The sequence below is a fragment of the Delphinus delphis genome, chromosome 1 (assembly GCF_949987515.2).
Source record: "Delphinus delphis chromosome 1, mDelDel1.2, whole genome shotgun sequence".
NCBI classification, from domain to species: Eukaryota; Metazoa; Chordata; class Mammalia; order Artiodactyla; family Delphinidae; genus Delphinus; species Delphinus delphis.
Window position 1 is genome coordinate 175,737,676 of NC_082683.1, and position 24,825 is coordinate 175,762,500.

A 24,825-nucleotide genomic window follows, 5' to 3' on the forward strand; every position below is an offset into this window, starting at 1 on the left:
AAATATATCATGCATGTATGAATCAAGACAAAGCAGAAGTGGCTATATTACTGTGAAATAAAGTAAACTGCAGAGCAAAGAAAATTACTAGAGAGAAATATTGCATAATGATAAAAAGGTCAATCCACTAAGAAGAAATAGTGATCATAAATGTTTATGCAACGAACAAGAGACCTGCAGAATATGTAAGGGAAAAACTGATAAAACTTAAATTAGAAATAGCCAAATTCAAAACTGTGCCTATTTACAAATGACATGACCATCTATCAATATGTAGGAAATGTCAAGGAATTCACAAAACTTCTAAAGCTGGTGGGTGAGTTTAGCAAGGTTGAAGGATACAAGACAGAGAAAGAAAAAAAATCAACTTTATTTCTACACACTAACAATGATCACATGAAACAAAAAAGAAAATATAGTATCATTTGTAATCACTCAAAAGAATATGAAGTGCTAGGGTATAAATCTGACAAAATACATATGGAACTAGCATGCGGAAAACTACAAAATGCTGATGAAAGAAATTAAAGAAGATCCAAGTAAATGGATAGACATACCATGTTCATGGATTGGAAAAATCAATATAGTAAAAATGCCAATTCTCCTAAAATTGATGTTTGACACAATTCCTATCAAAATCCCAGAAAGAATTTTTGTAGATACAAGATTATACGAAAATTTACATAGAGGGCAGAGTATCTATAACAGCTAAAACAACTCTGAAGAAAAAGAATAAAGTCGGGGGCATCAGTCTACCTGATTTCAAGACTTACAATATAGCCGCAGTCATCAAGACTCTGTAGTATTTGCAGACAGCAGACAAATAGATCAATGGAACAGAACAGTGAACCAGAAATAGACCCACACAAATATGCCCCACTGGATTTTTTTTTTTACAAGGGTGCAGCAGCAGTTCAGAGGAGGAAGGATAGCCTTTTTAACAAATGGTGATAGACCAATTGGACAGAGGAAAAAAAAAATGAACCTTGACTTAACTTCACACCACACAAAAATTAACTCAAAATAGATCATAAACTTAAATGTAAAAAGTTATATAAACCTTTTAGAAAAAAAGGAGAAAATCTTTGGGATCTAGGGCTAGGCAAAGAATTCTTAGATTGGACAACAAAAATACAACTCACAGTACAACTCACAGTCCAACAAATTGGACTTCACTGGAATTAAGAGCTTTTGCTCTGTGAAAAACCATGTTGGGAGGAGGAGAGGATGGGCTATAGACTGGGAGAGAATATTTTCAGGCAACGTGTCTGACAAAGGACTAGTGATAGCTAGAGTATGTAAAGAACTTCAAGGCTCAGGGCTTCCCTGGTGGCGCAGTGGTTGGGAGTCCGCCTGCCGATGCAAGAGACACGGGTTCGTGCCCCGGTCCGGGAAGATCCCACATGCCGCAGAGCGGCTGGGCCCGTGAGCCATGGCCACTGAGCCTGCATGTCCGGAGCCTGTGCTCCGCAACAGGAGAGGCCACAACAGTGAGAGGCCTGAATTTCAAGGCTCAAGAGTCAAAAAAACAATCCAATTACAAAATAAACAAAAGGCATGATTTTCAACATTAGTCGCTAGGGAAATGCAGAATAAAACCACAACGAAATATCACTATCCACCTTTCATTTAAACAATGATAAAATAAAGGTTTAAAAATGAGAACATTAGTTATGCCAGTAAGATTAGCTGAGCATTTACTTTTGTATCCTTTTTTCTATGACTGGCCTCACTGCGCTGATCCAATCATCTTGATTGCATGCACCTAGGAAGAAATGTAAAAGCATTTATGTCAAATAAAATCAACATTAATATTATTTCAAAAGTTTGGTCCAAAATATCTTTTTATTAATATTTTGACAAATTCAGGATAGTAAAAAACCTTTTAGCATAACTATGTTAAGCTCCAACTCTTTCTTAGTAATGGTAAGGGGAAACAGTATTATCATAATTTGCATTTCCACATTGTTGCGTCACTTAGTGGTGCTAAACAAATGTTTGAGAAAATAATGAACTAGGGAATTATTTCATTAAAACTCACGACTCTGTGAGATAAGGATAACTACCTTCATTTTACAGATGATGAGACAGAGGGCTAAGAAAAACCAGCTCACATATTAGTAACAAAATAAGGATTCAATCCTTTTCTGACTCCCCACCATCATAACTACAGAAAAAGAAAATGAAATCCACACACAATGCAAAACAAATTTTACCCAGTTTTTTAATCCTCTTTTTTACCTAAATTTTAGTATAGCCACCAGCTGTATAGCAAAACTGGCTGTTCTGTTTTATATTTTACTTCCTTTATATCTCATGGATCTAATGAATAGGGAATGGTTGACCAGACAGAAGCCAAGAGAAAAAAATGCAGTGATCAGATCAACCCCCAAACCAGAGAAAATCAGCTTCTACAGAATTAAAAGAACATGCCACTAATTTTCTTTAAGAAACATAGAAAAATAAATATTTTTAAACATGTAAATCTGCATTAGATGAAGTATTAGTTCTAGACATGGGCATGGTCAATAAGAACAAGCAAAATGAATGTGTTAATTTATTTTTTAATCTGAAAGTATAAAGTTTTATGGACAGCAGATAACATTAGATTCCATTAAAACAGGTTACACTGCACTTAAACCTAATTTAAAAAAAAGAAAACTTAATGAGGTAAAAATAAGGAGTTAAAATTCTTTTGTGGATCTATTAGTTCATTACTAGATCAGAACCACCTCATCCTCAATAACCATTTATCATTAGCTCAAGGTAGGAGATGGGGTGGGATCAGGACAAATCCACCCTTTGGCACAAAGGACAACACATTAATGCACTAGTTACATAGAAAAAAGTAGTTTTTAAAAGTTAACTGAAAAATTAAAAATAAATTATGTAATCTATGGGTTAAAAAAACTTTTCCTGTAGGAAAAAAACTAAAGGTCCCAATGCAACTACAGTAGTCAACATGTCCTAACTACCTGTTACTTAATTTCATAAAGTAATGAAGAGCTTAAAGCCTGCATGGCATCACACCTCACAGTCACCTCCTCTTTCTAAACTTAAGCAGGACTAGGGCTAAACCAAAGGTGAACACTCAATCTTTTTTTCCTTATCAAAAGTGAAATACCAGGAATAGTAAACACATTACCTAAATCAATCGGTCCTTCTCTTAATCCATCTAATTCATACAGTCTTCCATTAACAGGAACATAACTGACAAAGTGAAAAGCATCTTCTTCTTTTGCTGATGTCTTTGCGTCAAATTCAAACATTTGCTGTCTACAGTGAAGAAAAAAACAGTGAGAGACAAAAAAACAGAGACAGTATTTATTTCACATAAAGTATCTTTACCTGGCGAAACTGTTGTGTACTTGTCGAATCACATCCGAATTACTCAGTGCCAAACCTTTCATCTGAAATAAATTTTAAGAATAGCCTATTAAAATAAGAACCACCACAGACAGGGCATTTTAGGAATAATACGACTGTACTCACAGCTGCATCAAAGCTTTGTGAAAATTCTTTAAACTCTGATAATGTGTCTCCTAAATGGACATCTTGATGGGTACAGTTCAATAACACACTTACTATAGCTTGAGTAGCACAAGCATTATTAATTACCTGTAAAATATGAAAGCAAAAATATTATCAATTTGTTAAAAAAAACAGCTTTTAACTGGTGATGATGACCCCCAAAATATGAAAAAAAGTTTCCAAATTTTATTTCATATAGTCTTAGCATAAACATAATTATCATGATCAATTCCCAATCTAATCTATTTTCAGGAATTTGCTGCAATTCTGGAGCTGAAGATTCTAGGAAATCGAATAAATTAAATGAACTCATAATATCAGTGAAAACCAATCCAGTTAGGGTAACAAAACCAATCTTTCCTGGTCTAAAACATATATCTAATTAAACCAAAAGAACTTGTCCTTCCCTCTTATTCACTTCCTCCTATGCTCATTTCTACCTATAAATATTCAACCCATATTTCAGTATCCAACGCAAGCTCCAACTCACCGATGTGGCTGTTAGAGAACTTATCCAACAACTCATATTACTTTCTTCCCTCATTTGAATTCCTAAAAACGTGTACATACTGTCTACATATTTTTCAATTCAATCTTTACAGCGCTGTCATCTAGCTATTAACTGTTTATTTAACAAGTTATGTGGACCTTACATTCTAGTGAGAGGAGAGAACATTTAGATAGCACCTACTATGTGTGGGTAATTTTCTAGGCACTTCACATGTATTAATTCTTTTAATCCTATCAATCAACAGTCTATGAAGAAGGAGTAATATTATTATCCTCATTTTACATTTGTGGAAGCTGAGGCACAAAGAGGTTAAGTAGCTTGCCCAAAGGGCACAGAGCTAAGCAAGAGGCAGGTGATCTGGTTCTAGAATTTTGTGTACTTAGCCACAACATGAGGCTGGCTCTGTACACGTATGTGGTCTCTCCAACAAGATTATAACCTACTTATGGACAAGGGCTTCTGCCACACTCCCTACAGCACCTACACAGGGCTGAGATCACAGAGGTGGAAAGAGCCTCAGATGATCACTTCGAACACCAGCAAGGTTAACTGTAGAGTTAAATTAAACTTGATAAATGATTTTTTATAATACAGTTTAGTCCTATCGCTATATTTCATTACAATATTATAATTAAATACCATTTTCCAAAAATACTAATTCACTTATGATCTTACAATTTGGTAAATTATTTCTATCTTGCCTGATTTCAAAAGAAAATTTTTCTATTATCTTCCCTCATTAACTCTTATACTCCTGTACTTTTTTTTGCCAGACTTTTGAAGTCTTGTGAGTACCCACCAGTTCTTACATTTTTGACTGCAGTATGTTTGAGGAATTCCTTGATAAGGCTGCTTTCTCCATTAGAGAACACTGTCTTACTCCCAATTCTCAAACAGTGATACCACCACATTCTTGTAATTATTCTTACAGTATTTTGTACTCAAAACTATCTTATGATTGACAGATTAAGGAAAAGTAACAGGAGATCTAGAATCCAATTAACATTGCTGCTGATTTATTTTAATATGTATTCTGAGTCACAGTTCTTTAGTAAATAAACTTGGATGAAAATTTTTAATGATTAAAGGAGACATCATAAAGGTCGTTAACTAAAACAAGACTTAGTGCTCCCTTATCTTGGGCCAAAATTATCTGGAGATGGGTTGGTAGAAGCGAAGTTAGCAGAAGTTAAAATTTATACTCATTCACACATCCTTTCAAAATGATGACACATTAAAGATATAATATGTACCCAATTCTAGGCTAGATGCTGAGGCTATGGCAGAGAATACTATCAAATATTCCTATGATCTAAGGACTTCAAGTCTGTAACCTATCACTTTAGATTTTTTTTCCGAACTCATCAAATTGTACACACTAAACATATGCAGTTTTTTTGTATACCAATTGTATTTCAATAAACCTGTTTTTTTTTTTTTTTAAAGGAAAAAAAGAAAAAAATCTCGTGGTTACTGATACTTCTCTTCCGGTGTTAATAAGGATTTACACTGTCATTTTGCATATGTGTGAAGAACAGTCATTACAGTGTGCATCAGTGTAAACATGCCTCTTCAGGTTTTTAAATGAGTTAAGTGCCACCAAGTGGTTATGTTATAAATGGTCCCCTTATCCTTGGGGGATATCTTCCAAGACTCCCAATGGATGCCTCAAACATGGATAGTACCAACCCCTATATATATCATGTTTTTCCCTATACTAACAGGCTGGTAGCACACATGAGGGACAAAGGGATGCATCCCACATGGGACAGTGAAGGACAGAATGAGATTTCATCACACTATTCAGAACGGCACACAATTTAAAACTTACAGTTTATTTCTGGAATTTTCCATTTAATATTTCAGCCAGAGTTGACTGAAACCATGGAAAGTAAAACAGCAGGTAAGGGGGGAATACCGCACAGAATTACCAAAAAAAAAAAAAAAATTCAAGACATTAAAAAGTGCACAGCCATTCATTCGTTCAAATATTTATTACTGAGAACTCACTGTGTGCTAGACATTGTGATAAATACTGAATACACAGTGAACAAGAGACATGTGGTCCTTGTCCTCGTGAAACACTTAAAAACCACCTTATATACATTCATTTGGGAGAATTTTAACTTCATCTTTCTTCACAAAAAATTATTGCAGAATAAATTATATATATAGTCCCCAACGAGAAGGGGATGAACAAAGAACAAATTAAGACGAGATGCTCAAGAGACAATGGACACACTGGTATGTATCAGTATGCTTGTAATCAGATCATGGGGTCATTGGTTACCTCGTAAATCAGTGCCTTTAAGCAATTAGGAGTTCACACTAGGAGTAAGAGATTTTTAATAGGAAATAACAGTAAATACAGTGATTCAGAAAGGTTCAGTTTAAGACAATTTACAGGCGAGACTGAAGGCGGCTAAAAACAAACAAGATCCACTGGGTTACTACTCTAATGCTAGTATGAAATAATAAAGGGCAATAGATTAATGGAGCAGGACCCATTAAAAGCAAGATCACCCAAATATGCGAGTCAGAATTCTAGGAGTCAGGAATATAACTAAAAATAAAATCAGATTAAAAAGAATAAGGGGATAGTAATAACAACCATATAAAACAATTTTGTAAATTTAAGCTAAAATACAGAAATTAAAAAAAAAATCTTACCAGAACTAAGTCAAGAAAAAATAAGTAGCCCAAATAAGTCTTTTAACTATTAAATTGAAGTGGTAGTTAAAAATATACTCACAAAGAAAATACCAGGCACAGATGGCTTTATAGGCCAATTCTATCAAAATGTGAAGAAAGAGACGTGGTCTAAATTGTCCAAATTCTTCAGGACAATAAGAAAAAGCAGAAATTCCAACTCAATTCATGAAGCAAGCACAACCCTAATACTAAAACTATTCAAAGCCATTACAGGAAAGGAAAATTAAGGCCATTTCATTCATAAATATAGATGTAGAAATTCTAAACACGTTTGTACTGAATTAAGTTCAACAGTGCATAAAAAGAGAATATGGGCTTACCTCAGATATGGAAGAATGACCAACTGGGCTTATCCCAGATATGGAAGAATGATTTAATATTAGAAAAATTCATAAACATAACTAACCATATTAACCTATTAAGAGGAAAAATAAACATGATCATCTCAATAGATGCAGAAAAGCATTTGAAAAAACTTAATCCTTCCATAATAAGGACACTTGCTAAATTATTAAAAGAATGTCCTTACCTGAACATTAAGAAAAAACAATCTGAAATGGGAAATGGTAAAAAGCATTCCCTTTAAAATCACAATGATTTTACTGGAGGTCTTAACCAGTCAATAAGATAAGAAAAATAAATTAGAGACATAAGGATTCAAAATGAGGAGACAAAACTGCTTTGTTTGACATAGTAATTTAGATAGAACCCCCCCCAAACCAACAAATAACAGAGATAATAGAGGTTAGCAAGATGGCTAAATATAATATTAAGACATAAGAATGAATTACATTTTTTTATACCAGCAACAAACATCTAGAAAATGTAACTGAAGAAAAGATGATTTATAATTATAACAAAGACATCAAGGAATTAAGATAAATCTAATAAAAGATGTAAAACCTCTATAAAGAAAATTATGCAACATACAAAAGATAATAAAAGCATATCTAAAAATAAATAGATAAATAAAAGCAGATCTAAATAGAGATACATAATACGTTTATGACTTAGTATCATGAAGATATAAATTCTCCCCAAATTGATACATATATTCAATGCTATTCCAGTCAAAAGTCCAAAAGAATTTTTCATACAATTTGATAAGATGACGCTGAAATTTATATGAAGAACATAGGGTCAAGAATAGCAAGGATATTTTTGAAAAAGAGGAGGGAGAAGAGACACGACCTATTAGATATAAGCACTTATGAAGAAGTGAAAGGAATTAAGACAGTGTGGTATTGGCAGAGAGACAGACAAATTGATCAGTAGAGTCCAGAAAACACACACACACACACACACACACACACACACACACACACGGAACTATGGTACACAACAGAGCTGGCATGTCCGATAAATAGGGAAAATAATGGACGTTTAATAAATGAGGTTAGAAAAAAAGGGTGATCCACATGGAAAAAGATAAAATTCAACCCCTGCCTCATATAATATACCAAAATCCAACTCCCAATGAATTATGGACATAGATATCAAAAATTAAAATTTAAATGCATAGGTAAATATCTTTTACAAATTCAGATAGATAACAAGAGACGCAAAAAAGCACTGGCTCTAAAATACAAAAGTCGGGCTTCCCTAGTGGCGCAGTGGTTAAGAATCCACCTGCCAATGCAGGGAACACAGGTTTGAGCCCTGGTCTGGGAAGATCCCACATGCTATGGAGCAACTGAGCCTGTGCTCTAGAGCCCACGAGCCACGACTACTAAGGCCCACGCACATAGAGCCCATGCTCCGCAACAAGAGAAGCCACTGCAATGAGAAGCCTGCACACTGCAACAAAGAGTAGCCCCCGCTCACAGCAACTAGAGAAAGCCAGCACGCAGCAATGAAGACCCAACACAGCCAAAAATAATAATAAATAAAATAAATTTATAAAAATAAATAAATAAACAAAACATAAAATTCTATTCATCAAAAGACACCCAGAAAAGGTAAAACAATAAGGTGCCAACTTGGAGAAGCAGTATCATGAAGATATAAACAACATCTACAAATCAAAAAGTACAATTAGTCCTACAGAAAAATAATTTAAGAATTTCACAGAAGAAACACATATGGCTACCAAGTAAGTACATCAACATCCTTTCAACATGATTAGTGCCCAGGGAGATGTAAACCAAGACCATAATGAAGCACCATTTTAGAATGAGCTGGCTAGCAAAAATCAAAAAGGCCTCTGGTGCAATGGTTGAGAATCTGCCTGCCAATGCAGGGGACATGGGTTTGAGCCCTGGTCTGGGAAGATCCCACATGCTGCAGAGCAACTAAGTCCGTGCGCCACAACTATTGAGCCTGCGCTCTAGAGCCCACAAACCACAACTACTGAGCCTGCGAGCCACAACTACTGAAGCCCACGCACCTAGAGCCCGTGCTCCAGAACAAGAGAGGCCACCGCAATGAAGAGCAGCCCCCGCTCGCCACAACTAGAGAAAGCCCACACGCAGCAACGAAGACCCAACAACGAAGACCCAATGCAGCCATAAATAAATAAATTTATTCAAAAAAAAAACGGTCTGACAATATCACATATTGGAGTATGTGGCTACACAGTAACTCAGATATTGCTAGTAGGGGTGTAAACTGGAGTATCTACTTCCGAAAGCACTTGGATATTTCCTCCTAATGTTACATTTACCTATCAGAAGAAGCACTGTTTACTTCTACATATGTACCAGGAGAAATTTGCACAAATACAACAGGAGACGTACAAAAATGTATATAGCCACACAGTTTACAGTAATGCAAGTGAAAACTCAAATGCCAATCTACAAAGAGTAAACAATTACTTACTCTTCATGCACATTCGTGCAATTACCATTGTGCAGCATGCAAAATAACTATTATGATAAACAACTAGTGGATAAATCTTAAAATATTAAGTCAAAAAAGTAAGTCTCCCAAAACTACAAAGAGCATGATACTTTTTATCAAGTTAAAATTTTATATACACACAGCCCTTTTAGGATTAGAAAAAGTACAGAAAGTGGAAAGCAAGGAAACGATATACAGAACTCCACATGCAGGTTACTTGGATGAAAGGAGGGAGGATGAGGGCTATGTGGGACAATGGGTGGGACAGAAGGAAATGATAGTTAGATGACGGTTATCCAGGCGGTGAGTTCTTAGGTGCTTACTACATTACTTAGTCACCAAATAAGTAAACAAATAAATAAAAGGACATGAGCGTGTGCCATCAGTCAAGAATTATCATAATTCCATGCTGTGTACCTGAAGATCAATTTTTTAAAAAGGAAAAAAGAAAAACACACTCATCATCACTGACTGATCTGTCCTCTTCCTTCATCACGTCTAATCATCACACATTAAAGGTGCTAGTTACTCTACCTCCTGAGTATTAATCAAATCTGTTCACAACTATCACTACTAACAGTCTTTTACCTGCTTTTGCATGGACTTCTACAAAAGCATTCTAACTGATATGTAGTCTCATATCCTACACCACTCCCTCCTCCTCAAACACATTCCCCACACTGTAGCCAAAGTGATCTCTTCTAAATGAAAATCTGATCACATCACCCTTCTTAAAACACCTCAATAAACCTTCTACTGCTCTTAGGATACAGACAAAAGGCTCAAGCATGCTCTGCCTCTGTCCACACCTTGGCAGGAAGTGGAGAGTTATTCTCTATTATCCACCTTCTCCCTCTTCCAGATGAACAGAGGACCCAAATTTTATCTGGGTCCATGTCCACCTGGAATGAGGACAGCATCCCCCTCTGCTGCTAAGTACAGCCATGTGACTGAGTTCTGGACAAAGAGAAGAAAGCATGTAACATGAGCAAGTTCTAGAAAACGTCCGTAAAAAGAGAGGAGTGTGTTGTCCGCTTCTACTGTCTTGAATGTGGAATTCAGATAGAATGGCTGAAAGTCCAACAATCATCTCAGACTATGAAGTAACCTTTGGAATAGAAAGCACACACAAAGGAACAAAACAAAAAAGCCTGCCATCTCGACGTGCTCCACGGTGAATGAGAAAGAGAAAAACGTGTGTTTCTTATAAACCATTGTTTCTCTATACCTAATCGTACTGAACCCTGACTACCACACTGCTTGCTCAGCTTCATCATCTCACACCGCCCTGCCTGTGCTGTCTCTAGTCCAGCTACACTGGCCTTCCTGTAACAGTACATTTTACTAGCCTTACTCCCTTTTACTATAAAGCTGTTAGTAATCTGGGATGATCCTCAACCTCTTTCCCCTAGTTAATACCTACTTAACCTTTAGATTTCAGCTGAAATGTCACTTACTCAGAGAAGCTTTCTCAGATCTCCCTGAAGAGTTCAGTCTCATTTTTATGTGTGCAGTGAAGAATCTAGTCTTGCCCTAAGAGAGGCCTGACCTTTGCCCTTGGCTCCTGGGAGGTGATCTCTAAGCTCTTGAGAAGCCATGCCTCCTCACAAAAGTGTCTTCGTTTACCTGGGGGCTGTGGGCCACGCAGATAGTCTCACGGTGTGACTTAGGGTGGGTTCTGGATCGACAGTATCATCTCAGCCTCCAGGGTGGCAGGAGACTGAGGGCCAATAAAAACTCGATACCAAGAATCGGCTGAGATGGCCTGAGTGGCAGCACTCTGCACACTCACACATCACTGCCACTCAAGTTACAGCGCTGGCTTTGACTCCCCTGGGCGAAGACCACGCGCAGCTTTCCTGCACTCCGCTCTGTGTGTCTCTTCCCTTGGCTGAATTTAATCTGTGTCCTTTCACTGTAACGAACTATGTGACTCTAGCAGATTTTGGTGAGGTCTATGAGTTTTTCTAACAAATTATAGAACCTGAGGGTGGTCCTGGGGACTCCCCAAACTTGCAAGTATCAGAAGTCAGGGTGGTTTGTGGTACCCAAGACTCTGTAGTTGGTGTCCGAAGGGAGGGTAGTCTTAATAGATTATTTTTGAACTTCACAATACGGTTCTCATTTCAATCCATACAGCACTTATTGCCACTGTAATTTTGTATTTCACGGATTAATACCAATCTCCTCCACTAAGCTCTAAATACCCTTGAGGAGAGGGCTCCTGACTGTTTATCATTCCCCAAGCACCTGGCACAGTGTCTGACACATTGCAGACACTCAATCATTCTTTCCTGAAAGACTGAACAGGTGGAGTCACACAAACCTAGTACCAATGACCTAAAGCAATAAGTCAGACAGACCTTAGCTTTCTCATCAGTGAAACAGTAACAAGACAACAATGTTCTGCAGAGAAGCATTACCAAAAGGGTCATTCCTGGATCCTATACACAAATTGTAACTACTAGAAGACACCTTTTCCAGATATTTTGTTACTCAATGATCCACACATATGCACACTTCCAATTAGAGCATATGATTAGCATAAGACAGGCAGTATTACCTCTCTAAAATGATGCAATTCCATCCATAAATACCAAAACTATGTATTTAGTTAATCTGTATGACATTATCACAAATAAATATAATTTTAATTAAATGTTTTAAATATCTGAAAATATTCCTCAGAGCCCAGAGACCCTGGATTGGAAATCTTTACTATAAGCTCTTGAAGCCTAGAACCAAGGATTATATATTTATGTAATATATACTATAAAATTTCTAGCACAGGTTCATAGGAGGCATACACTAAAAAGACTGATAGATATTATTGTTGAATTACTGACCAGTTTAATAGAAACTGTTGGCATAATATAGTATAAAAAAATACAATGTAATTGAGAAATTACTAATCTGGCATATTAATAAACATGGCAGGAATAATGTAATACAAATAAAACATTAAATTATAGTAAGGTAGAAATGTAATACAGAACTAGAAAAGTATCAAGGGACTCTAGAAATTATAAATTCATACTCCAGTATCATTTTTTTTTCTTTGTAGAGTACTTTCTTATACCTTAAAAATACCTAGGCCTCTATAAGTCAGTCATTGTTAGTGTCTTAGTGAATCCTAGGGTTCTTTAACTGTAATATTCTTTCTACATTTATCAGATACCTACTATGTGTCAGGGATTATACATGAAAACTCCTGGGTTTACAATTTAGTAAGGAAGAAATATAATTAAATACACACACAAATATATATGGAAAAAATCTTGAAAAATATAAACTGTTTTAAGTGGTTATCTCTGGAGCAGGGATTATAATGGACTTTTATTTTCTACATTGTACATTTATAATGCTTACATTTTATATCATGGGTATAGATTCTTATATACCATAAAAAAAAAATGTCTTTAAAAGGAGAAAAATCACCTGAAGGACCAAACTATCTGTCCCCTACTTTTTCTCTACTACCTAGATCTTGAAAATCACAGTGATTATAATTATTATAGTACAATGATAAATATTACAATTTATAAATGGATTATTTGTGTTAGAGTAATAATTAGAATCTCAAAATGTTTACCATTAAGAAATTTAGTTAAATAAATTATAGGACGCTTATACTAAGAATACTTTTAAAAGAGGTGGTGTTGTGATATGGTTAAGAGTGTGGACTTCAAGGCAACAGTGCCTGGGTTTGCACCCAGCTCTCCCATTGACTAGCTACATAACTTGGGCAAGTTTCTTAACCTCTCTGGGACTCAGTTTCCACATCTGTGAAATGATGAAGAACCTGTAAAACCACATAGGGTCACTGTGAGGATCAGTTACTACAAATAAATTAATACTAAAAAATAATACATATAAAAGTACCTAATAAGCCTTCAATATGTTAGCTAATACTGTTACGTGCACTGAAAGTCAAACTTTTATCATTAAGTGAAGAAAGATGCAAAATATTTTGCACAACAGTCCAACTTCAGAAAAAAAAAAGATAATAAGAATGTGTTAACAAGTGAATAGAAAATGTGGGAGGCAGTATGGCAGGTGGAACAACCAACCTGGGCTTTAGACCTAGGTTTAAATTCTGGATCCACCATGTACTAGCTGTGTGACCTCAGGCAAGTAAGTTAATTTTTCTAGGCCTCAATTTCTTCATCTGTGAAATGAGGGTAATACCTCATAGGGCCGTTGCAAGGGTCAAATAAATAACATGTCTAAAGCACAATATCTGGCACACAACAAACATCGTAAATGTGGGCTGTTGTTGGTACTGCTATGGTGATAGTTGTTACCAGTAAGAAGACACATGCCTGCCTTATCCACCATTACATCCCTAGGACCTAAAACAATGCCCAGCACAAAGGAGGTGCTCAACAACTACTCGTTGATTAAATGAATGAGTCAAACTGTTAGAAGGGGTTAGTAGATATGGGTGTGGGAGCACAGGGATATTCACTCATCACTATATATTTCTGTAACTTAAGATATTTTAAGTACACAATGATAAAATAATGTTCTCCAAACCCTTGAAGTAAAGCAAAAAAATGCTAATTTCTCTAAAAACACTCAATTTTTAAAAGTTGGGGGGGAAAATGGAAAGAAGTAATAAAATAAGAGAAAAAGGAAAAACAAGTTACTAAGTGGAATAGTAAACATTTGATTTAAAGGGCAGTAATGAGAATTAGCAGTTTTATTGTTTCCACCTTCCTAAAGGTTAATGAGATTATCTTAAGCAATTTTTTGAGTCTCAGAAATAAGTGCAATTTTCAAACAAATGAGATCATATTTAGCTTAGATTTTATACATTAATCAAACCTCTTTCATCATTCTCTTTTTCAGCTTTTCCAAACAATGGACTCCAAAATAAGGAGGCATCTAATAACGTTGGTTAAACGTTTCACTGTGTACTCCAGAACAGCAGTTCTCAAAGTGTGGTCCATGTACCCCTGGAAATTCCTAAGACCCTTTTCAAGGGGTTTGTGAGCTCAAAATTGTTTCCATAATAATTCCAAAACAGTTTTTGCTTTTTTCCCCTGCTTTCTTATTTACACTGTAGCACAACAGCAATCGAGGGTAAAACTGCTGGTATTTTAGCATATACCTAGGCAGTGGCATTAAACTGTTTCACTGACACACGTGCGTAATTTTAAAAATTAACAAAACAAAAACCAGTTTTAGTGAAGAATGTCTTTGATAAAGCAGTAAATTTTTTATTATATTTTGACCTCAGAGTACAAGTGGTTGAGTGAAACAGGTGGTACAAATAAAGCACTTCAGCAAACCAAAACATGCCAGTTGATTCCATGAAAGGCATTAGTGAAATTGTTTGAACTGTCAGCTAAGTTGGCTGCTTTTTTCTTGGAACATCATCTTTTACTTGCAAGGACATACAGCAGACAAATACGGCTGTTCAGACGGTACCTGGCAGATATTTTCTTGAAAATGAGTGAAATGAGTCTATCACTTCAAGGAAAACATCTGATAGTATTTGTTGTCCTTCATAAAATTTGAATTCTCAAGTGAAAATTAGGATTTTGTAAGATTCAGATCCATAGATCCACCACTGTGAGTTTAAAAGTTTCAGGATACTTATCAATTCTTCTAATGATACAGATGCTGATATTAACAAATGTGACTTGTTGATAACATATATAATCATGTGTCAACATTTAGAAAATCTGCCTAAGTCGGTAAATTTTCAAAATGACCAATGCACAATGTTATAAGATCCTCCAAGAGTAAAAGATCCTTTTGAAGAGCAAGATAAACCAAAGGATTTTTATATATCAAAGTACAAAGTTCATTAGTATGATCTCAGATTTCACACTGCAACCAATCTTTAGGAGAGGAACATTTCTGGAGTTTTGATATAATATCAAAGAATATCCATAATTTCCTGGAAAAGAAATTAACATACTTCTCCCTCTCCAACTACACATATGTGTGAGACTAAATCATATACTTCAACCAAAAACAAAACAAAACGAAAACATTGCAACAGAGTGAATAAAGAAGCTGATAGGAGAATCCAGCTGTGTGCTTAATATTAAGCCAGACATTAAAGATATTTACAAAAATGTAAAATAATGTGCTCATCTCACTATTTTTTTGCTTTGGTAAAGATATTTATGCTTCATTTAAAAAATTCATTAACATGTAATGAACTTATTTTTACTTTTAAAGCAATTAATAAATATTTTAAATGTCTCAGTTTTAATGTCTAAATGATAAATACTAATAAATATAACCCATATAAACAGAAGGTCTTTGGGGATCTCAATAATTTTTAAGAATGTGAAGGAGTCCTAGGACCGAGAAGTTTGAGAACTGCGACACTAGAGACCCAGGTGGAAGAGTCCTGTTTGTAAAGAGGGTTGCTCTTGAGACTCCACAGTATCCAAGGACCATACCTGCTTGGCAAAAAATATCGTGTCAAGTCTGGAGTCCTGAACCACAGAGCCTGCTGGTTCTTCTCCTGGCTGCCACTTGAAAAGAAAAATCAACCCATGAACTGGCCTACAAAACAAAAAAATACAAATTAGTGACACCAAACCTTGCTTCTTTTAACACACTGTCAATATGTTAAGTTTTGGTCATTTACTTAACAAATACAATGCAAATGAAGTAAATTTGAGAAATTTTTTAAAGATTTCTATTGCTGTTCATAGTTACTAGAATGTTGCCCAAGACACGGCTAACAAAATTTTTAAAAAATACATCAATTAAAATGGAATTGTTATGAAAGGAATAATCTCAGATCTGTGCATTATTCAATTCTACCTTATATTACCTCACTTAAAAACAGAAAGAACAACAACAACAAAAAAAAACAGAAAGAACATAGCAAAACTAGAAGAAGCTGTTAACCCTAGACTGAATTCTGATATACATGAATAAAGTTCACATAGGATGTTTACAGATAAATGGCTGCTAGCATAAATACTAAGAAATATAGGACGTCACCTTCATATAATTATTGGATGCATGAGCAACCGTCACACTACAGTATGACTGGATGTTGCATCTCACACATAATGAAATCATCACCTCCCCAAAGGAACGGTTGTTGCCCACAAAATCACCACTTTAGGATTCTCTCCAGTCTATCTCTCACCACTGCCTTCCAAGCAATAAAAATCTTTCCTATCCCTTAAAGACAGGTCAAATGATGCATCTTTAATTAACCTTCCCTGATCATCCAGCCAGAATTTCTCTCTTATTCCATCTAAAATGACTGCTCTCTTTGTGGGGAAGAAGAAAATAGGGGGGAGGGAACTGTCTCCTTACTATAAAAAACATATCGCTACAGTCCCCATTCCAGGACCGAAGAATGCTCCCCGCAGTGAAAACTCCCTAGCCCTCCATTTGCAATCCAGAGTCAATGCTTGGAGGTTGGGGGTTAAGGAGAGGCCCAGAGAAATCAGGACAGAGTAAGAGGAAGGTACTTCCTGGCATCAATATTTGGAATCTGAACTGTAACCTCCACAAGAAGCAATGTAATAATGTATTAAAAAAAGTTCTGGGACTTCCCTGGTGGCGCAGTGGTTGAGAGTCCACCTGCCAATGCAGGGGACACGGGTTGGAGCCCTGGTCCGGGAAGATCCCACATGCCGCGGAGCAACTAAGTCCGTGCGCCACAACTACTGAGCCTGCGCTCTAGAGCCCATGAGCCACAACTACTGAACCCACGCACCTAGAGCCCGTGCTCTGCAACAAGAGAAGCCACCGCAATAAGAAGCCCATGCACCGCAACGAAGGGTGGCCCCCGCTCGCCGCAACTAGAGAAAGCCTGCGTGCAGCATGAAGACCCAACACAGCCAAAAATAAATTAATTTTTTTAAAGTTCTGAATTACTATTACTATACATTATCTGTCAAGTATAGTTTTGTAGACTGGCCTATTATTCATGTGTTTTATGTTAAAATGTGTTCCATGTTCTAACAGTATTGATCTATAAGTGAAAGTTGTAAAAAAATCAACCTATCAGTACTTTGTTGATATGGAATTACAGAGACTTAGTTTTGAATCCCTTGCAAATTACTTATCTATGAGTCTCAGGTTCTTGGTTATAAAATGGGAATAATACCTACCTCACACAGCTGAAAAAAATCTTAAAGGAGATAATGTGTTCAGACTAAGGTAACCCAAGTAAAATAAACTCATGAAAGTTTGCTTAAGTATAGACATATTACTTTTAACGTAAGTAAAAACAAACTTACTTTAATTTTTCAAAATTCTCAGGCTCTAAACTCCATATTTCTTCTACTTGGGCTCCTCGGCAACCTGAAATAAGAAATTATTTCTTCAGAAGACAAAATAACTCATTTTTTTTCCTTCGCCACTAAATAAAATATTAACTGAAAGAAAAGCACATTTGGGGGCGATAAGACATGACAAATTAAAATGGTAAAACTGATAAAGCTCACAGTCAAATCCTAGTCCTACCTTTACTATTTCCTAATTATTATAGTGGGAGTATATTCCTTTGACAACTTTAAAAAGTTTCAAGATTTATTTTCACTGGACACCACCCCATGGCTCCTTCTCAGTCTCTCTCAATCTCTGGCTCCTCTTCATCCACTCCCTTCACTCAGCTGCTATGTTTCCACAGCTCTGCCCGCAGCCCCCTTTTTTCCTTACTGTACACTTTATTTTTAAAGTGGTAATAGGGGCATCCCTGGTGGCACAGTGGCTGAGAATCCGCCTGCCAATGCAGGGGACACGGGTTCGAGCCCTGGTCCGGGAAGATCCCACATGCTGCAGAACAACTAAGCTCGTGTGCCACAACTACTGAGCCTGTGCTCTAGAGCCCACGAGCCACAACTACTGAAGCCTGCATGCCTAGAGCCCGTGCTCCGCAACAAGAGAAGCCACCACAATGAGAAGCCTGCGCACCACAACAAAGAGTAGCCCCCGCTCGCTGCAACTAGAGAAAGCCCACGAACAGCAACAAAGACCCAACACAGCCAAAAATAAATAATAAAATAAAATAAATAAATAAATAAAGTGGTAATAAATAGCTACCACTTAAGAGTGAATTTCAGAACACTATTTAGTTCTGACCCTTTTCCTAAATTCCAATTCTATACTTTAAAAATTTAATTTAATATCAACCACATCAGAGTCCCCCAAATATGTTCTTCTTCTACAACAGTGGTTCTCAACCAGGATGATGTTTTTTATGCCTCTGCACCCCCGACCCCCGCCAGGGAACATCTCAAAATGTCTGAAGACATTTTTACTGTCCCTACTGTCACTTGGGGGGCGGGGAGGTAGCATCTAGTAGGTAGAGGCCAGAGATACTGAACATCCTACATTGCACAGAATAGCCCCTGACAACAGAGAATTATCTGCCCCAAAGTGTCAAGACAAAATGAATTATCGGGCCCAAAATGTCTAATCCCTGCAAGGCAAGGCAAGAGTACCAAGGTCGAGAACTGTGCTCTAGTAGTTCATATGGTGGTAATGGTGTACCGGTTAAGAGCCTGGCCTCCAAACTGCCAAGGTTTGAATCATGGCTCCTCCATTTACCGGCTACATGACCACTGAACCTCTCTGTTCCCCATACTCATAGAGCTGTTGTGAGAAATAAATGAGATGACTTACTATCTCATAAGGTAATTTATTATGCATGAGATACATTTAATACAATGCCTCGGCAAAATGTCAGGTAGCATTATGATCACAACAGAAAAAAACAGCCTTATTTACCAGTAACTGCAATGTGTAAAGTGCTCTGAATGCATTTTCTCTAATCCCTGCAAGGAAAGTATTATATGGAAGAGGCTTAGGGATGTTAGGTGTCTTATCTAAATTCACTACAACTAATATATGCCAAAAAGTTAATTAAAACCCATGTCTGGTTCCAAAGTCTGGGCACTTTCTATTGTTCCAGATTATTTTCAAGTGAGTGCTGGAGAAGCCTTTAGATCACATGCAAAAATCTGTGGTTTAAAAAAAAAAAAAACTGGACCAACCAACTATGTGACTTTGGGCATTCATACCATTCAGTACCTCAATTTGCTCTGCTCAGCAAATATCTATTAGCTCCCACCCAAGCATTAAAGATACAGGTACAAGGAGAGTTACTTCATTATTTGTAGTAGAGAAGAACTAGAAACAACCTGAATGTCTAGAACAGGTTGCTAGACGTCCACATACATTAAGTTGGGAAAAAAAGCTTGTTTAAGTGTGAACCTATATTTATACGTGTTATCAAGAAAGGGCACAAAAGAACACTAATGCACTTAACACTGGTTATGCTATTGGAAATCAACTGTAAAAAGGCCAAACGTTAAAACATTGCACATATCATACAAAAACACAACAAAAGCCACTGAATTAAAAGAGCCCCAAAATATTTTGCAAAGGTATAATTTCAAGTGGTGACACTGTTTAAATAACCTTATGTTAGACACATACACATCTCTGTGTAAGGAAAACATAGTACTTAACTGTTAGCATCTATCTCCTTATATACATTCAATTCTAATAATCCCCTATGTACATTCAATTTCAAATAATGCATGGTATAATGGAAAGAGAAATAAGCAATGATTCAAGAGAACTAGGTTGTAATTCTAGCACTGCCTTTAAGTTCTTTACCTTGAGTGAGAACATGTCTTTGAGCCTCACTTTCCTCATGTTTAAAACAAGAATACTACCTGCTTCATCCAATCCACACAATTCTTGTGAGGTATACGTTCTCAAATACCAAACACAAAGAATCACCATGCTGATTCCTCTAATATATTCTAGTAAAAAGTTGAGTGGGGTGGGGGGTAGGCTTTAAAAAGTTAATGATTCACTGGTATTTAACAAATACATTCAGCCCTCTGTATCCAACGGGTTCTGGGTCCGCGGATTCAACCAACCGCAGGTTGAAAGTATCTGCCAAGCATGGTATTAGGCCCTAACAAGGACAGGAAATAATAAACTATTTTAACAATGCTTAAGAACTTCAACCTAGTAGGAAACAAGCTCATATAACTCAAAGACTGTGCAGTCTGCATGTTTTGCATATAAAAGGTACACGGGATGCGTTCTGGAAGTTAAGAGGTAGCCAACTATCCTTGCTGATCAGAAAAAACTTTAATGTATAGTTAAACTGGGGGACTTCCCTGGCGGTCCAGTGGTTAAGACTCCCTGCTTCCAATGCAAGGGGCTCGGGTTTGAACCCTAGTCAGGGAATTAAGAACCCACATGCCACGCGGCCAAAAAAATTAAATAAATAAATAATTTAAAAATAGTTGAACTGGGTCTTAAATAGGATGACCAAATAATCTGTCATTCAAACCAGAACACCTCTTTTATTAAATTGATTTTACTTAATAGGACATTAAATAAATTTTTAAATTAAAATGTTTTAAAATATTTATATCTTGACTAACACATTTGTATTATAGTACTGGTGGCTCCATAAAACAGTCTATTCAAAAACCAATTCTAAAAATAATTTTCTTAACAATATACCTGGAGTCTTTCTCCCCAAGAAAAATACTCTTGGGGAGTATTTTTATAGCCTACACATAAGGCTATACTGTTTATTTATTACCTCTTGAGTGAACTTTGGTAATTTGCGTCTTTAAAGGAATTTGGACATGTCATCCAAGTTGTCAAATTTATTTGCATAAATATTAAAATATTCACTTATCCTTTTAATATCTAGAATCCGGGACTTCCCTGGTAGCGCAGTGGTTAAGAATCCGCCTGCCAACGCAGGGGACACGGGTTCGATCCCTGGTCCGGGAAGATCCCACGTGCCACGGAGCAACTAAGTCCGTGAGCCACAACTACTGAGCCTATGATCTAGAGCCCATGAGCCACAACTACTGAGCCCACGTGCCACAACTACTGAAGCCCTCACGTCCAGAGCCTGTGCTCTGCAACAAGAGAAGCCACTGCAATGAGAAGCCTGTGCACTGCAACAAAGAGTAGCCCCCGCTCGCCGCAACTAGAGAAAGCCCACACGCAGCAACGAAGACCCAATCCAGCCAAAAAATAACTATTTAATTTTTTTAAAAAATCTGTAGAATCTGTAGTGATGTCATCTCTCTTATTCCTGATATTGGTCATTTGTCTCCTCTCTTTCTTCTGATCAGTCTGACTACAGGTTTATGCATTTTATTGATCTTTGAGAAACCAGCTTTTGGTTTCATTGACTTTCTCCACTATTTTTCTCTTTTCTGTTTTACTAATTTCAACTCTGATCTCTATTACTTCCTTTTATCTGCTTACTTTAGGTTTAATTTACTCATCTTCTTCTAGTTTCTTGAAGGGAAAGCTGAGGTCACTGATTTGTTGTAGTAAATCTAGTCCCTGTTACTCTATCTTGGCTGGAAGCAGAAATATACAGCCTCTATTTTCAATTAGTAGACTATCCTAGTTTGTTTTGCTGCATTTATGAATTATGTATGCATTGTATCAATTGAAAGTATAGTTCTGCTCCATCAGTTTCTTAATTTAATAAGAACTTTGTTTTACCATGACGTTATATTCCACCAAAAATTTTATTTAATATATTCACTGAACTCAAATAATTTCCACTTCAATGAAGAAACTTAAATCTACAATAGCATTCATAACACAATAAGATGTTTCACTTTTGAAAGAATAAACTTCCAAAGGTTTTTTTATTTTTTTTTTGCAGTATGCGGGCCTCTCACTGTTGTGGCCTCTCCCGTTGCAGAGCACAGGCTCCGGACGTGCAGACTCAGCGGCCATGGCTCACGGGCCCAGCCACTCCGCAGCATGTGGGATCTTCCTGGACCGGGGCACGAACCCGTGTCCCCTGCATCGGCAGGCGGACTCTCAACCACTGCGCCACCAGGGAAGCCCCCAAAGGTTTTTCAAATCCATGAATTGAATGAGGAACAAAGAAAATGACTGGAATAAACTCAGTCTCTTTGAAGCATCTGATGGTGATATACAACTACCATCATTTAACTTTTTGCAAAGTTCTTCTGCTAATTAAACCAGTCTAATAACTATAGCTTCAGTTTTCATTTGTGCAGGTACAGAAGGTGCAGTTCCATGGCAGTCTCTTACGCATGCTTTTATTTAAATCATTTTCAATTCCAAGTTTTCTGCATGTACGAAATTGGAGCAAAAGCTTTAACAGAATGGACTAATTTTAAAATAAACAAATTTGCCTGATACAACGTTTCTTAAGGTTAACTCTAACATGTCATAATAGTTAAGGTTTTGAAGGTAAAGTTTATGGCTTAAAACCTGCAGACATCTCAAACTCAGTGTATGTCCAAAGCTGAACCCACTTTCTTGTCCATCAAGCCTACTCTTCTCTTGTACTTGTACTTCACCAGTCTCCCAAGCTAGAAACTAGAGTCATTGTCACCTCTTTTTCCCTACATCCCAGCAGTTAACAGTCCTGTGGATTTAAATATAGCAAAAATTATTGAATCGACCTCCTCCTCTCCAAATCACTACTTTATGTGTGGAGCCAATCATCTCAAATTCTGACCATTTTAAGAGGCTTCTAGCTTCTCTTACTTCACGCCAATCTACCCTGCACACTACAAGTAGTAAATCTTTTTAAATTATAAAAATATCATTTCAGCCTTGAAATATCTTTGACAGTTAAGTCCCCAGGGGCTACAGGGCAATCCACACTACACAACATGCCACACAATCTGGCCTCAGTTTATCTTTTCAGCTTCGGATTGAAATACTCCTGAAGTCTGTTACATTATGTTTTAGTCACTTTCCCAGCTGTTCCCTAAGTCATATACTTTACCACCACTACTGTTTATGCCTTTCCTTCTGCCTGTGCTCTTCCACGACCTGTGTGTACCTACTCTAATGTAGCAATTAATACGCCATATTATAATTTGCTTGTCAGTTCTTTAGAACAGCAGTCATGCTTTATTCACATTAAAAATATCCAAACCCTACCAATGTGTCAGACATAGCAGGTAAACAATATATGCCCAATACATGATATCCAAACAGTCAGCTACGTACAACAAACAGTTATCTATTTCAATGTTGAATTTCCACCTCAAGTACAAGTTTTAACATAAGAGCTAAAATTAATACTTGAGAAATAACAGATAAAAATAAACTTACAGCCAAAGCAGAGCTGCAGGGACAGGAAAGGCTACAAAGTCAAATATGTTGGTTACTTAGGACCAGAGATAAGGAACAGAGTCAGAAAGAAATTACGAGGCAAGCATGTAGCCTCTGGAGCACTAGGTGGAGAAAGCACACTTCCCCGGAGGCCACAAAATGAGCAGAACTAGCGAGCTGGTCCGTGCGTCCCACGCGGCCAGCCTGTGCGAACGTTCGCAGGGCTGGGCACACACTCGAGGGGTTCTGCTCCGAATAACTCGAATGTCAGGTTCCGGGGCGGCTTGGGCCTTGGACACCCCACCCTCGACAAGGCGCATCCGACTTTTCCTGTAGCACCGATGGCCTGAGACACGTACCTGGGCACCCCTGCCCGGAATGGGGGCGCCCCGTGGTGCAAAGGGAAGAATCGGTACGTAAAGGGGGGTGGTGGGAACCGGGGCGGGGGCTCAGGTCAGTGAAGCTAGTACTGGAGCGCCGAGTTCCGGGGACACGCTCCTGCCCTCGCGGTGTGGCTCTCAGATCACCACGGAAACCCGACTGGCCGGGACCAAGGAGGGACCGGAGCCCTGCCTTTCCCCCTCCCCGACTCCACGGTTAGAGAGTCGCCTCCCTTCAGACGCTGGACGACGGCGGCCGCAGGGAAGCACTGCGTGCCCAGATCAGGCCTCCTCCCGTGACCCCCGGCCCAGGACGGTCCCCTTGGCTCTCACCGAATCCTTTAATGAGCTCGGTGAAGACCCCGGGGTCGCTTTCCATGAGGCACCACTCCCCAGCATTGCCCGTCATGGCCCCGGCCACACGCCGCCCCGCTCCACCTCCGGCTCCGGCACCCCCCCAAATCCAGCCGCCTCCGGCCACTGAGCTCGGCAAACCCGCCGTTGTCTCGTCAACCTCACGTCACCCCGCCTACTTCCCGACAGCCTCCGGGCGCCGTCACCTGCAGCGCGACAGAGCGCGGGAGGACGCTCTAGCCACCCAAGAGACGGCGAAACTCTTTCTGGGCTGCGCAGGACCCGGAGCCGATTCCGAGGGGCCAGGGCCGCCGAGAAAGGGCGGGATTTGGGGCGCCGGTGGAGGGAACATCCGGGACTCTCGCCAGTCTGGGGCGGGGGCGGGGCACGCCCAGGGGGGCG

General features: G+C 38.0%; 1 protein-coding gene across 2 annotated transcripts in view; it reads right to left on the minus strand.

The window, feature by feature from the left end:
* UCHL5 (ubiquitin C-terminal hydrolase L5) overlaps positions 1 to 24,610 on the minus strand; it is a 47,057-nt gene extending 22,447 nt beyond the window's left edge. For both annotated transcript variants that reach the window (XM_059998432.1, XM_059998425.1), the window contains exons 1-7: positions 24,403 to 24,610; positions 17,824 to 17,887; positions 16,015 to 16,120; positions 3,493 to 3,618; positions 3,349 to 3,410; positions 3,146 to 3,276; positions 1,702 to 1,765 (exon numbers count right to left, since the gene is read on the minus strand). In XM_059998432.1, coding sequence (XP_059854415.1) covers positions 1,702 to 1,765; positions 3,146 to 3,276; positions 3,349 to 3,410; positions 3,493 to 3,618; positions 16,015 to 16,120; positions 17,824 to 17,887; positions 24,403 to 24,478 — 629 coding nt within the window. In that variant the 5' untranslated portion in view covers positions 24,479 to 24,610. The remainder of the gene's footprint in view (positions 1 to 1,701; positions 1,766 to 3,145; positions 3,277 to 3,348; positions 3,411 to 3,492; positions 3,619 to 16,014; positions 16,121 to 17,823; positions 17,888 to 24,402) is intronic.
* Between the last annotated feature and the right edge of the window lie 215 nt (positions 24,611 to 24,825).